Here is a 15,282-nt window from a genome sequence, read left to right as displayed (position 1 = left end):
ATCATCAATATTATCATATTGTCAATATTATTATATTGTCTAGGATATATCATATTCTAATATGATTCTAATAATATTGTCTAGGAAAAACGTCTCGAACGTGTCGATGATTCTTATTGGCGATGGCCGAATCGTAGCTGTCCAACTGGATATCGAACGCAGATTTTTAACGATTAAATAATCATAAGGAAGTTGTAACCTTACTAATACTCTTCTTTTATCTATGGTTGTAACAATAATAAGCCGTTTATGAAATTCATATAATGTTAGAGAGCGAAGCAAGTATTAAGTGTATTATGGTTGCAACAAAAATTTGTGTAAATTTATTTCAATTGTGTGCAAATTCAAGTGTTGAGAATACTCTGTGGCATTTCAAAATGTATTAAAGTATAAACAATGTATTAGTCTTGTTTATTTTAAAAATAATACGTATTGGACACTCAAAATGCATTAATATTAAACCTATATTAAATTAATAGTTGTGGCTTTTGCATTAATTAGGTGAGTAATAATGTAATTATGAATCCAATACGATTCTGACACAATCGTAAATAATATAAATATTCATTATGTTGCAAGTTTAAAATTACCCCATAGTATCATTTTAAGAAATTTTGAATGAAGCTGCCTTGAAATTTTAGAATATAAAATATAAGTTAAATATTAATTTATTCAAAGGCCTTAAAATGGCTATTAATATTAATGGTATTAATAGTAAGACTAGTCTTACGGTCCATTTATTACTAAATGTTATAAACCAATTTTATTTCAATAAATGATACACTAAATTTAAAAAACACACTAATAATTATGTTTTATTTTTAACAATTGCTGTATACATTCATATAATCCTATAATACACTTGTAATACTTTTAATTACTATTTAATATATTCGATTGCTTAATAAATTTGTATCAGTATTGCACAATTACATTATTGGAAGAAATATGGTTTAAAACTAAGTCTTTAGATAAATAATTTGATCAAATATTTGTCAATTAACAATGCCAATTGCATTTTTTCCTATAGTTGTGTAAACTTCAAAAATCACATTTATGAACTAAATTTCCCAACAAGGGCTAAATGCAATGTGTTGTTCTTTTAATTAAAAATGTATAATATATCACTTATCCATCATCATAATTTTCGTCAAGCTTATTTATGATTGTGCTTTATGGCCCCAGCTTCTATGCGAAAGTGTACGCTGTAATTTTTTGCCAATTGTCTGCACATGGAAACCAATTTCAATCAGAGCTTCATGATTTAGAATCTTCCTACCATCGAAAATGTAAGCAGGCTTCATCATTGATTTATAAATTCTTTCGTAGTCCAATGTCTTAAAAAATCAAAAAAGGAATTAGATTAAAATTTTATTTATATATGAATTATATATATTTTTAATTTTGAAATGAAATATTCTTAAAAAAAAATTAAAAGTAAATTAATTCATATCCCAATGATTATTACTTACTATAAATTCATCCCATTCCGTACAAACTACTATAGCATGTGTGTTCTCAACAGCACTATATGCATCATTATGAATTTTCACAACTTTCCTTATATTTTCAGGAAAATCTGTGACTGAAGGATGAGTCAGGTCTTCCATGATCTGAGACTCTTCTACCTATAATTTTAAAACTCAACTAACTTTCGACTAGTTTGTTTATGACTTTATATCCACTTATGTAATAAATTTAAAATATATGACAAATTTATTTGAAATTAAATAATTTGTAATATTATTCAACATTATGAAGACTTACATAATATTGATATATTCATAAATAACTAAAAAATGATAATTGTTCAAAAATTATTCAAAAACAAGTTTTTATAAATTGTTACCTTTGGGTCATAAATACTTAAAGTAGCCCCTTCATCTAGCAAAGTCTTTGATACATTAATCGCTGCTGTTTCTCTGGTGTCACCTGTGTTTTTTTTAAAAGCAAATCCTAAAATTGCTATACTTTTGCCACTAACAGTATTGAAAAGAGACTCAATAACCTGAAATATATATCAACTATAAATATATATATATATATATATATATATATATATATATATATTTAACCGGAATACCTTTTGTGAAAACCTATTCTTCTGATATTCATTAATATCAATAACCTTTTGCCAATAAGCTGCTACTTCTGGCAAATTTAAACCTTCACATATGTACACCAAATTTAGTATATCCTTTTGAAAACAGCTACCACCAAAACCTATGAATTATTCAATTATCTATATATATTAGAAGAAAAATTTTGAGATAGAATTTAATGTAATAATTTACCAATAGAGGCTTGTAAAAATTTTGATCCAATTCTGGAATCTAAGCCAACAGCCCGAGCAACTTCTGCTACATCAGCACCTGTAGCCTCACAAACAGCTGATAAAGAATTAATACTAGAAATACGCTGAGCCAAAAAAGCATTAGCAGCCTAAAATAACAGTAACAAATAAAGAAACCCACATTCAAAACAAGTAAGTGCGAAAGAATTTATTTTTCATACCAGTTTGGATAATTCTGAACTCCATGTATTTGTTGTGAGAATGTTTTTCTTAGGGATCCAATGTTCATACACCCAAGATAAAGTTTCAATGGCCTCTTTTCCTTCTTCACTTTCTTCACCACCAATTAGCACTCGGTCAGCATGTAGTAAGTCTTGAATGGCTGTGCCTTCTGCCAAAAATTCTGGGTTCGATAGAATCTGATATTTGACATCTTAAACAAAGAAAAACATAACAAATATTTTTTATAAGCGCTTTATATATGTGGTGCAATATTATGAGTTTTATACAAAATAATGAACCTGGTTTTTGGTTTGCTTTCAATATTTGCATAATACTTTCAGCTGCTCTTACAGGTACAGTACTTTTTTCTACAACAATTTTATTAGCTTTGGCTACATCAGCAATCATACGCGCTGCACTTTCCACATATTTTAAATCAGCAGCTCTTCCCTATAGATAAATAACAAATTAATAAACTCTGGTGGGATATTTAATAATTATTAAATGTCTTGAACATGTTAATAATACATTACAAATTTGTAATAAAATGTTTCATATATTTTAAATGCTGGATTTTGTTTTATATTTTTTCAACTTACTTTTCCAGTCCCAAATGTTTTTGTTGGCGTATTCACAGAAATAAAGATCAATTCTGCTTCATCTATAGCTTTATCAATATCCGTACTGAAGAATAAATTACGACCCCTGCATTCTTTCACAACTTCATACAAACCAGGCTGAAAAATAAAAAAAAACATAATATATATATATATATACACACACATATATATATATATATATATATGTATCATTATCTTCACCTCATATATAGGTAATTTTTCAGAATTCCACTGATTGATTCTCTCAATACTTTTATCGACAACAGTAATTTTTATATCAGGACATTTCAGAGCCATAACACTGCAAGTAGGACCTCCAACATATCCAGCACCGATACAACAAATTTGAGTAATTTTCATGATTGATATCTAAAATTGTAAATTTTATAAATTATTGTTATCATTTATCATTAGAAGAGTGTTTAAGTTCTTTATAATGAAGGTGTTATTAAATTGGTTAATATAATTACAATAATTAAAACCTTAAAGTATTCAGTACGCAGCAATAAATATATTATATTCACTTGTAATAACTAAACTTTTGTAATAAATCTTTGCGCATAAAATTTGACTACGACATCAAAAATTTATTTTATGACTAGAATTAAAAAATGTGATAAGAAAGATTAACTCCACAAATAAACGCGTATTACATCAGCTTATATTAAAAATATTCATGACATTGTTGAATTACAATTACATTATTCGCAACTATAGTATTTAATTCATAATTAATTAAAAAAATATAACTGTTTTTTAATTTCCGAGAAGCGCCGGGCGTGTTATGTCCACAAGATTTTGACAGGACGAGTAATGTAAGATTTTGTTATGTAAACACAAATTTATTGATGAAACTTGTGTATGTTTGTATTAAACTCATTGAAAGTAATAAACATATATTTACATTGTTGTTATTTTGAGCAAAATATAAACAAATAGCACAATTTAATTGAAAATAATTGAGTTCAATAAGAAGCGAATATCACATGGCGCCATCTTGATAAATGCCCTTGAACAAGAACTTCCTGTGTTACGAATCAAAATCTAAATAAATATATTTCATTAAGTTTGATACATTTAACAACAGTATTATAATTATTAAGTAATTTTTATTAATATTTTATTATATAATAGTTTACGTGGTATAAATAAAACAAAAAACAATTTCAATCTAATGGTGTTATCTATTATTAACCTCGTGTACTACACACATGTCATTGTCATCATAATCTCAACGCCATACGTCCTCTCAGTTTATATTTTTATTCCATTATCTACAATCGTTTTGTTAGAAAAAGTACAAAAATTAATTAAATGTAACAGTGCTTGTGATATAAAAAATAATGATTCAAGTGCATCATATTTAAATCAATTAATTTTTTTAAAATCTTAGAAATGGTAAGTACTTTCAACAATACGTCACTGTTGTGTTGATAAAAATAATGATACTTAATTGATGTGTTTTTAAATTATTTTAGAATTTAAAGCAGCTATGGAGAAATATCCATTAAAAGGAAATTCTACGATACGTTTAAGTGGTCCTGCTTCTTATCAATCGGTTACTAAAAAAGTAAGTAAGGCAGATACATAGTAATAATATAAAAAATCTGTAAGTACTCTTATTTGCTTAGTTAACTAGCTCTTAACATAGTTCTTTTATATTTAAATTATCTCCAAGGCTCAAAAAATATAAATAATACTATCTTTAAAAACAATCTTTAAAATTTCTACAAATATACAAAAAATATTCAAAAGAGTACAAATATATTACTTGGCTTCCATATTTCTTAAACTGCCTTATAAATGTTTATAAATATTTCATATTATTTTATTCATCACATTGTAAAAACATGCCTATCATCGTTTTAATTTATTTCAATATTTTTATGGAAACTTGTATAGTGGGTATTTTAAGTTTCCCATAATGTTAAAAATATTACTTGAATTGGCTTGGTATAAAAATTTGGTTTATTCGTTTAAAATTTTCAGCAGCAAATATATATATATATATATATATATACATATATATATATATATATATATATATATATATATACATTTGCTGCTGAAAATTTTAAATATATATGTATACACATATATTTATTTATATATATGTATATGTGTAATAAATTTATATATGTTCACAAATTTGTTTACCATTTTGCTGACAATAAAAATGTTTCTTAATAAATATGCAATTCTAGCAAATATATTAGAAGTGCATATTTTTTTGCTATTCTCAGTTATTATTTAGATAATTGTATTTGGAAAAAATAATTAAATGAAATTAAATTTTAAATTGTCTTAGGCTTTATATTGATAAATGTTTATTATAAATGCTATATTAAAAATATCGTAGTATATATTTAATATCTAATATAAAATTTGATACTGCATTCTGAAATTTAGAATTTAAAAAAGGCGGTCAAAACTGTCAAATTCTATGTCCTAAGGATGCCCCTTGAGTGCCCTATCTTACCGTCCTTCTCTTTTCTATGCTGGTATCGATCGATCGAGAAACGTCACTTTGACGTTTATGAACAAATAATATAATTTTTATACACTATCTTATTATTTTTATATAAAATATATATTTCTAAATCATTTATAATTTTTATTTTCGCTCCATTTACGACACAATGGCTTCGTAATATTACACTGCTGATTTGTAGAGTGAGTGTTTGTGCAATTTAAGACCTTTTGGCATGCATTTTAATTTTCGATAACGTTCGCAAGTTTTATCATTTATAATTTTATGCCTTTTAAATAGCATGCGATTGCAATAATTTAATTTGTTTCGATTAATCGGAAACATGATACCTATATATATATATATATATATAAAATTTAGAATGGTATTCATTAACAATATTCTTGTCATAAGTTAATTGAATAAACTAAACTAATATTTATGCTTAGATGTCTATTTGACTCATTTAAAATAATTTAAATAAAACTTTAAATTACATACATATAAAAGTATAAATTATAATTGATGTTTATATCATAAATATTATTTTTATGTAGTTTTTCATTTTTGATTTCACATCTAATTATATTGGTTATACTCAATTATTTATCATGATTTATTTTTTATTTTTATTTTAATTATTTTTAAGAAATCGCATCGAAAGTGAGTCAAATTAGGGCACCAAACGTATGCTATATTAATTAAACTTTAGAAAACTACTTAACTGCGATATATATATATATATATATATATATATATCAATATTTCTCGTAGTTTTATGTTTAAAACAAATACTAATTGTCTCCATTGTTCAAATATTTGTAAGAAAATACGTTATCAACTTGTTAATACGTTTTGTCCATAAAACAAATTTACACAATTTGACTGCCAATCTAAAATTACTTGTCTATTGTCGGATTATACAATAAAACGTATACACAAGTGTTTATTGATCATTTTCATTGTAGATCAACTACGAACAACTTGCTTAGCATTTAAAACCTCAAATAAATCATCACATCTTAAATTAACTAATTTGAAACTAACTAATGCTCTTTAATATTATATCACTTTGCAACAACTCCTTATACTTCAAAATTAATGCGTATATAGTAAACAAATTTAATAGTAAACACTTGTGCATTTTGTTATTATATATTGCCTGTGAATTTAAACTATTTGAATCATTTATACTATAAATAATATATTTAAAAACTTCGTTCATTATTAGATAGAGAATAGGTTTGTCTAAGATTCTGCAATATCTCTACATACTAAAAGAAGGCATAAGAAAAAGATAAATGCTAACAGAAGGTCCTGGTTTATTACGGATTATACTATGTCAAAGTTACGGTTATTGATATATCTGTAATAACTTTTAAATTATTTGATTAATACGGATGAAATATTCTGCAATTTTTTTTACAATTACATGAACAACATTGTTTACCAATACAAGACCCTGCAACTCAGTTACAACTTACTCTATAATCTAATTAACAAAATGTCTTTATCAAATTTAAAGTTGAATTATGGTTAACTATTAACTACATAAAACAACCAGTTTGATCTAATCATAAACTTCAATCTAATATGAAAATTGACAAAAGAAAAGAATTCCGAAATATAATATGAACATAATCTTATAGCAGGCAAAAGCGTATAATATTAAACAATATAAGATTATTTTCAACATCGAAATGCAGTACTGCGGTTTTCTCTCAGAAAATAAAAATGTAATACCGTTCAAACACAAATTCCAAAACTTATTGTTAGCACTCACCGTATTTTCAAACACTAATACTTATTTTTGCACACGCATACACAAAATACACACAGATGTTTTCCCAAAATTTAATATATATGTTATTTAAATTATTAATATATTTTTATTGTTTAAGTGTGATGACGAAAAGCGAAATGAAACCGAATTAATTTTTTTTATATCTTAAGCGATAACATTCCGGAACCGTATGCCACATGGATATATATATATATATATATATATATATATATAATGTATATACGTACGTACGGGAAGTTAACAAATAGTTGATAAAAATAACATTTAAACTTTTATTAAACAACTGCCTTGAACGGCCGTGTGTATCGCAAAGTAAGTCTTTTATATTTTCTAAACACATACAGATGTTATTTTTTCCATTACATTTCAATGACTGAATTATAATTCAAGGTTCTCATAATTATTTTGAGATTTTAATGAGTCGAATCAAATAACTAAGTGATGATTAAAGGTATTTGTTAACTTTCACGGTGGGACTAATTTATTTATTTATTATTAAAATATATACAAGGTTTAATGTGTTCTAAGAGTTGTTTTAAATTACTGACTATACTAACTATATTTTATTTTAAATCTATTAGTATACGATTTATATTAACATTCATAAATTATTTAGTTATTCACTAAAAAACTTTACAATTTCACTGATGAAAATAATATTTTTTTTAATTTATTATATCAGGCAGCGTGATGCCCATTTTCAATTGAAAATATAGATCAAAATATGTTTCCAAGTCAATTTCGGGCACTGCGGTTTGAAATGGAAATGGGAAAAACTCCCACACTACTTCTTCCCGAATCGAGGTGGAGTTTAGCTCAGCTCACAGACCTGCCTTAGGGTACTACCTATCATTATACGTGTCAAGTTACTGTTTGATAAAATATCTTGAAACTCGAAATTTTACCAGTAAACTTATCGTTATTAGTATTTCTTGTCACAATAAATACTATGAAGGATAATATACAATTTCCATCTCAAAATTGTAATATGCAATCTATAAAGCTTCCCATATGAGTTTCTTAAAAAAGATCTATAACACGAGTCAGAGTTTAATAGATCTGAAAAATTAATTTCATATATATATATATATATATATATATATATATATATTAACAAAGTCTAATAATCGGGCATAACATCAATAAAAAACATAAATTTCTTTCAAAAATTTATTTTAAATCCATACGTTTCGGCTATAATCTTAGCCTTCATTCAGTGGAAACTAAAAATAAAATTAAAAACTAAAACAATTGAATTGGAGTGAAAAGAAAAAATAAAATAGTAAATAGTACTTGCAATTAGTTGATCTTAGTGTTAATTTGAAAAATTTTAATAATCCATGGTATCAGGATATGGTAATGCACTACACTATGTATTATAAACATTAACTTGAAATTACACAATATTTTCACAAAATACTAATTTTAAATTTTCCAATGTAACACTAAGATCAACTAATTGTAAGTACTTTTTACTATTTTATTTTTTCTTTTCACTCCAATTCAATTGTTTTAGTTTTTAATTTTATTTTTAGTTTCCACTGAATGAAGGCTAAGATTATAGCCGAAACGTATGGATTTAAAATAAATTTTTGAAAGAAATTTATGTTTTTTATTGATGTTATGCCCGATTATTAGACTTTGTTAATACATATGTCAACATCAAATTCAGAGTCATACAATATATATATATATATACACCTAAGTCTGTTTTTACACGGAGATTGGTTCCAGAAGAATCCGTGTAAAAAAAAACGTGTAAAAAAAGACATTGATCTTATACAAAAATGGGTGATTTGTTCCTAATCTCTAAAACCTATTAAAATTGGTGAAAAACAAGAATTTTTAAGAACAAGAATTAAATTAGTGCTATTCACATTTGCTTTGACCAGTAAAAATTGTTTGTACGCGCTAAAGGGGAATTCACTTAAATCTTTAAGCTAGTGTTCGCAAACTTTCGATACTATCGATGGTTTCAGACTTTTTCCTTTCATAAATACTTTTTTGTGATATGAACATATTTCGCAAAAATTTAATTTGACAAAAAAAATTTAGGTACATAAAATTTCAAATCGTGCTAAATGGAATAAATTCGTGTAAAAAAATTAAAAATATTCAATTTTCAAACCGTGTTATATCAAAACCGTGTACAAAAAGACCGTGTAAAAACAGACTTAGGTGTATATATATATATATATATATATATGTATATATGAAGCGAGAGGTTTTACTTCAGATGGTGAAATAATATGATAAAATTGGTTATTGCATAAAACCTATGTTCTCTGAATAAAAACATTTTTCAATAAGACTGTTTTTTAATTACTGGATGGATTCCCAAGAAACAATTTTATCATATATATATATATATATATATATATATATATTTATAATGTATAAATCTTTTTTTAATTGAATCTGTTATCAGCAGTTTTAGTGTAGTCACTGACTCATAAAATCATAATCTCTATTCATATTCAGAGGCGTAGCGCTACAGGCCCCCTTGAATTGATAAATAATCGTCATAAGTCATAATAACTTATCAATAGTCAATTTTGTTTTATTTAACTTTGCTATTTGAAATAATTTTTCATTATGTAATATTTTTATAAGTGAACCGAATTGCTATAAGACTTTTTATAGACATTGTAAAAGATGATATAATTTATATCATATAACATTTATGGGCATAACAGTTATGATATTTTGTATTTTTTAATTTATTTTCTTTAATAATATTCATATTCTATTGTTGCAATTCATGTGTAGATCTAGTTGCTTTAGCGCCCTACAGCCCTATATTAAAAGTTATCCGATATAAAAAAATCTAAAACACAATTGTTATGTGTATAGTTCAATAGGCTTAATTAAGATATCACAAACCATATTTACAATTACATTAGCTGATTTATACATTAAACAGTGTTAATCTATCTATTTCCCTTTTCTCTACTGATTTTCACCCCATTTTTCCCCCAGAAACGCCCAGGAGACTCCACAAATCACATAGTGGAACGAGTGGATCATCCTTTGAGCGGCACGATGCCCTCGGACGGACCCCAACAGCATAATCCAGTGTCGGACTCGGGCGATTTTTCGCCAGACGAATTCGGCAAACGTATATTTCCTCCCGGATCCACACAGTTGACCCTGGATGATGATAATGGATCAGCAAATTGTGAGAATAAATATTTCAAGTTATAAAATTTTGTTTTGCTAAATATAGTGCAATGGGCCGATATTGATTGATTATATATATATATATATATATATATATATATATATATATATATATATATCACGCTATACTAATATGCTTTAATTAATATAAATTTTCTAATTTTCTTATTTAATGTTGAAACCATATCATGCATTTTCTTATTTGCTTCAACCGGATTTTATTTTTTTTTAACATTTTTATTTTATTCTTTTTTCAAGTGGCAATTAAATTTGAGGGTCTCTCTAGTGGTGAGTAAAACTTTTTTATGAGCTTCTTGAATTAATTTTTTTCACTAAAAGCTTTTCTTTTTATATATTTGTATACTTTAAAGTTATCTAACAAATAAAAATTTAATTGTTCGCAGGTGGCATATCATTTGCTGGTATGCAAGGTGAGTGTACAACTTACATGCTTTTATAACAATAACAAAGTTTAGTCTAAAAATATTTTTTCAGTTATATAATCATTTCTTTTTCCAGGTGAAAGCGATGATATTCCTGGGATTGGGCAATATGATGATTTCCATACGATAGATTGGCAACGTGATATAGCCAGAGATCGAATGAGACATCGATATATTGTTAAAAAACGACAAGACTCTATACTAGACCTGATAAAGGTTATTAGTATTATTTTTATTTTTTTAAATATTTAAATATTCAAATTATATTGAAAATAGTTCAAAAAATAAGTAGTCACACATGATAAATAACTAATATGACTCAATTTCTCTCTTCAACAGGGTGCCCATGATGCCTGGTCAGGTTGGGTGTGTGTTCTCCTAGTCGGGCTGGTGACAGGAGCTATTGCAGGCGTCATAGATATCGGAGCAAGTTGGATGACGGATTTAAAGAACGGTGTTTGCCCACAAGCCTTCTGGTTGAATAGAGAACAATGTTGTTGGTCATTGAATGAAACAACCTTTGATGATGGAAATTGCTCACAATGGCTCACTTGGCCTGAGGTTTTTGGACAACCTAGAACTGGAGCGGGGGCTTACATAATTGCTTATTTGTTTTATATTATTTGGGCATTGATTTTTGCTTCTTTGGCAGCCTCTTTGGTGCGCATGTTTGCACCTTATGCTTGTGGGTCAGGTAATACAAAAAAAATATCTATATTACTTACATGTTTTTTTTTAACTGATTATTTATATTTACTACCTTAGGTATACCAGAGATTAAAACCATTCTGAGTGGTTTCATCATCAGAGGATATCTTGGAAAATGGACATTGATTATTAAAAGTGTAGGAATCATGTTGTCTGTATCAGCTGGATTGAGTTTGGGTAAAGAAGGTCCTATGGTACACATTGCCAGCTGTATAGGTAACCTAAAATATTAACTATTAAAAAAATATTAACCCACCAGTTTATTTTAGTATCTATATGTTGTATTTTATTTTAGGTAATATATTGTCTTATTTGTTTCCTAAATATGGTCGGAATGAAGCAAAGAAACGAGAGATTTTATCAGCAGCTGCAGCAGCTGGTGTATCTGTTGCATTTGGAGCACCTATTGGAGGTGTGCTTTTCAGTTTGGAAGAGGTTAGTGGACCTATACATGAATTATTTATAATAAATTTGCTAATTACTATCACCATTATCCATAGGTGAGCTACTATTTCCCATTGAAGACCTTATGGAGATCATTCTTCTGTGCTTTGATAGCAGCTTTCATATTGCGATCCATAAATCCATTTGGAAATGAGCACTCTGTCCTTTTCTATGTGGAATACAATAAACCTTGGATATTTTTTGAACTGATACCTTTCATAGGCCTTGGAATAATTGGTGTATGTACAACAGATTCAGCACAATCTTACAAATATGAATCATTGATATATTTGAATTAATTTTAGGGTGTTGTAGCAACGCTGTTTATAAAAGCTAATTTGTACTGGTGTCGCTACCGTAAATTTTCTAAACTAGGACAGTACCCCGTTGCAGAAGTTTTAGTTGTTGCTGTTGCAACAGCAGTGATTGCTTATCCTAATCCTTACACCAGGATGAATACTAGTCAACTGATTTATTTACTATTCAGCCAATGCGGGATTTCCAATTCTGATCCTTTGTGGTGAGTGCTATTTTTTTTTTTTTTATTGATTTATATAGATAAAGGAATAAAATGTGTAAAACTCTTTACATGTATCTTTCTTAGTGATTACAATCGCAATTTCACTGATGTTAAATCAGCTATAGAAATAGCAGCAGCTGGTCCTGGTGTCTACCAGGCTGTGTGGTTGCTCCTGATTGCTTTGGTACTGAAATTGGGAATGACTGTATTTACCTTTGGTATGAAAGTACCATGTGGTCTGTTTATCCCAAGTTTATGCCTAGGAGCTATTATGGGTAGAATTGTGGGCATTGGTGAGTGTTTTTTTATAATATTCTAATTGTCTAATATATTATAACAAATTATTCTATATTTATAACAGGAATTGAACAATTGGCTTACTATTATCCAAAATTATGGTTCTTTTCTGGTGAATGCTCAACTGGAGACAATTGCATCACACCGGGCCTGTATGCTATGGTGGGCGCTGCAGCTGTTTTAGGTGGTGTCACTAGAATGACAGGTACAACAATTTATTTACTCAATCAGCTTAATACTCAATTTCTTCAGCATGTTTTTATTATTATTTTTGCATTTAGTTTCTCTGGTGGTAATAATGTTTGAACTGACTGGTGGTGTACGTTATATCGTGCCCTTAATGGCAGCAGCTATGGCTTCCAAATGGGTTGGTGATGCTTTGGGCAGACAGGGTATATATGATGCCCATATACAGCTTAATGGATATCCATTCTTGGACAGTAAAGATGAATTTGCACATACATCTTTAGCTGCAGATGTCATGCAACCCAAGTAAAAAATATATTTAATATATTATGCGTATTTGTATTTGTAAACTTTGACTTATGTGTCTGATATTTTATGACCTGGATCACTTTACCAGAGTACTGTACATGTTTAGGAATTCCCATTTTCTATTTTTAAATTATATAATTATATATTTTTTATGAATTTATTCACTGACTACGTTATATTCACAATTACTACTTTTTTTTTTTCACATTAGTAAGCGACATACTGAACCAGAAGTCGACGTCCGACTACCGCTTCGTTTTACACTGATACCAACCCCACGCCCTTAATGTTTGTTCTTTTCATTAAATTCTTTATCTTACAAAATATCTAAAATTTAGAAGAAATAATATTAAAAAAAAGTTAGCGTACTTTTATCATTCATACAAATTTAATATATAAAAATAGCAGGAAAGATTATTACAGCAGAATTAATATATTAAAACTAAGTATGAAACATAATAACGTTGAACAACGCGCCGCGAAATTTCAAATATTTGTTTGAGTAGAATAATATTGTTTGTATGTAGAATTGAGAAAATTTACTGATATGTTTTATATTCTATAGGAGGAATGAAACATTAAGTGTAATCACTCAAGACTCGATGACTGTGGATGATGTTGAAGGTTTACTGAAAGAAACTGAGCACAATGGATATCCAGTTGTTGTTTCCAGAGAATCTCAGTATCTTGTTGGATTTGTTTTGAGGAGGGACTTAAATCTAGCCATAGGTATAATACATAAATTTTTATAAAATTTTCTAAAATTTTTTTGTATTTATTTGTATCTATTTGTTAGCCAATGCTAGACGCATGATCGATGGGATAACAGGACAAAGTTTGGTACTTTTCATAAATGGCCCTACAGTGCAAAGTTTAGGACCTCCACCTTTGAAACTAAAGAAAATATTAGATATGGCTCCAATAACAGTGACTGATCAAACACCAATGGAAACTGTGGTGGATATGTTTAGAAAACTAGGTTTACGTCAGACATTAGTCACACACAATGGGTATGTATTTTTCTGTGTTTGTAATACTAACAGATTTGATTAATTGTTCCTAATTTTCATTTATATTTTAGGCGTTTGCTCGGTGTTATAACTAAAAAAGATGTTTTACGACATGTAAAACAAATGGATAATGAAGATCCTAATAGTATACTTTTTAATTAATATTTACATATATGTATTAAATAATAAATGTTAAGTTGCATAAAAATCCATAAAACTATGTAGGTGTACATTTTAATGGCTATTCTTCATATACCTAAATGAAAAGACTAAAAAGAAACCAATTTTTAAAATATTTAGGTATTTGATATAATACATATTTATTTTAATATGAATAGTATTTTGTGTAATTTAATTGAAGGCATCACAAATTAAATTGTGTAATTGTTATAACAGAATCAGAGTGTATATATTAGATTTATCGATTCGAAATTTGTACAAAATGTATCTCAGTTTTTTTTAATGAGGACTTAGAAAATTTTATTGTTAATTGATTATTTTTTTAGTATTATTTTAGTATTTGTAACTGATTATTAAACGATTGATTATAAATATGACTTTTATTTGCAAGTTGTTTATGTATGTATATATATATATATATATATATATATATCTATATATTATTATTATTATTATTACATTTATTATTAAATAGACAAAAAAGATGTATGTGCTTATATCATTAACATAGTAAGAATAACTAGAAGCATACATCATATTCTAATATTGTCTACATTTCAGAAATACAAATAATTTTATAAATTATATGTCTATAT

The 15,282-nt window shown here is 27.2% G+C and overlaps 2 protein-coding genes across 7 annotated transcripts; one reads left to right on the top strand and one right to left on the bottom strand.

Moving 5' to 3' along the window:
• Positions 1 to 1,002: 1,002 nt before the first annotated feature.
• On the bottom strand, positions 1,003 to 4,080 carry LOC113376903 (UDP-glucose 6-dehydrogenase). 3 transcript variants are annotated; one of them, XM_026617013.1, is made up of 10 exons: positions 4,040 to 4,080; positions 3,337 to 3,504; positions 3,115 to 3,252; positions 2,815 to 2,965; positions 2,515 to 2,726; positions 2,295 to 2,442; positions 2,084 to 2,223; positions 1,850 to 2,008; positions 1,473 to 1,628; positions 1,003 to 1,337 (listed from the first exon to the last, which is right to left on the bottom strand). In XM_026617013.1, exons 2-10 carry the CDS (start codon positions 3,493 to 3,495, stop codon positions 1,161 to 1,163), a joined length of 1,440 nt encoding a protein of 479 aa, XP_026472798.1. In that variant the 5' UTR covers positions 3,496 to 3,504; positions 4,040 to 4,080; the 3' UTR covers positions 1,003 to 1,160. The 3 variants fall into 3 exon arrangements, with proteins under 3 accessions (XP_026472798.1, XP_026472789.1, XP_026472782.1); XM_026617004.1 differs by lacking the exon at positions 4,040 to 4,080 and adding an exon at positions 3,886 to 3,937; XM_026616997.1 differs by lacking the exon at positions 4,040 to 4,080 and adding an exon at positions 3,618 to 3,710.
• A 293-nt stretch (positions 4,081 to 4,373) lies between these two features.
• LOC113370489 (H(+)/Cl(-) exchange transporter 5) lies at positions 4,374 to 14,898 on the top strand. 4 transcript variants are annotated; one of them, XM_026611163.1, is made up of 17 exons: positions 4,374 to 4,533; positions 4,614 to 4,714; positions 10,389 to 10,587; positions 10,848 to 10,877; positions 10,994 to 11,020; positions 11,109 to 11,248; positions 11,372 to 11,726; positions 11,798 to 11,956; positions 12,036 to 12,175; positions 12,241 to 12,423; positions 12,490 to 12,704; positions 12,789 to 12,997; positions 13,066 to 13,206; positions 13,283 to 13,493; positions 14,062 to 14,225; positions 14,293 to 14,506; positions 14,578 to 14,898. In XM_026611163.1, the coding sequence occupies exons 2-17, from the start codon at positions 4,628 to 4,630 to the stop codon at positions 14,666 to 14,668; spliced, it is 2,565 nt and encodes an 854-aa protein (XP_026466948.1). In that variant the 5' UTR covers positions 4,374 to 4,533; positions 4,614 to 4,627; the 3' UTR covers positions 14,669 to 14,898. The 4 variants fall into 4 exon arrangements, with proteins under 4 accessions (XP_026466948.1, XP_026466955.1, XP_026466960.1 ...); XM_026611170.1 differs by having other exon boundaries at positions 4,614 to 4,705; positions 14,578 to 14,897; XM_026611175.1 differs by lacking the exon at positions 10,848 to 10,877 and having other exon boundaries at positions 14,578 to 14,897.
• The last annotated feature ends 384 nt before the right edge of the window (positions 14,899 to 15,282 follow it).

Source organism: Ctenocephalides felis, unplaced genomic scaffold (genome assembly GCF_003426905.1).
Source record: "Ctenocephalides felis isolate EL2017-DRISC unplaced genomic scaffold, ASM342690v1 CF-g0.4_SCAFFOLD_00845, whole genome shotgun sequence".
NCBI classification, from domain to species: domain Eukaryota; kingdom Metazoa; phylum Arthropoda; class Insecta; order Siphonaptera; family Pulicidae; genus Ctenocephalides; species Ctenocephalides felis.
This window is presented reverse-complemented; position numbering and strand designations above follow the sequence as displayed.

Bases quoted from the DNA above. Each gene is read 5' to 3' on its own strand.
- LOC113376903 (XM_026617013.1), bottom strand. From the start codon at position 3,495: ATGAAAATTACTCAAATTTGTTGTATCGGTGCTGGATATGTTGGAGGT. The intron at 3,253-3,336 runs GTGAAGATAATG...TTTATTTTTCAG, and splicing joins AAAAATTACCTATATATGAG to CCTGGTTTGTATGAAGTTGT. The intron at 2,009-2,083 runs GTATTCCGGTTA...TATATATTTCAG, and splicing joins AGAATAGGTTTTCACAAAAG to GTTATTGAGTCTCTTTTCAA.
- LOC113370489 (XM_026611163.1), top strand. From the start codon at position 4,628: ATGGAGAAATATCCATTAAAAGGAAATTCTACGATACGTTTAAGTGGT. The intron at 11,727-11,797 runs GTAATACAAAAA...TTACTACCTTAG, and splicing joins ACCTTATGCTTGTGGGTCAG to GTATACCAGAGATTAAAACC. The intron at 13,494-14,061 runs GTAAAAAATATA...TATATTCTATAG, and splicing joins GCAGATGTCATGCAACCCAA to GAGGAATGAAACATTAAGTG.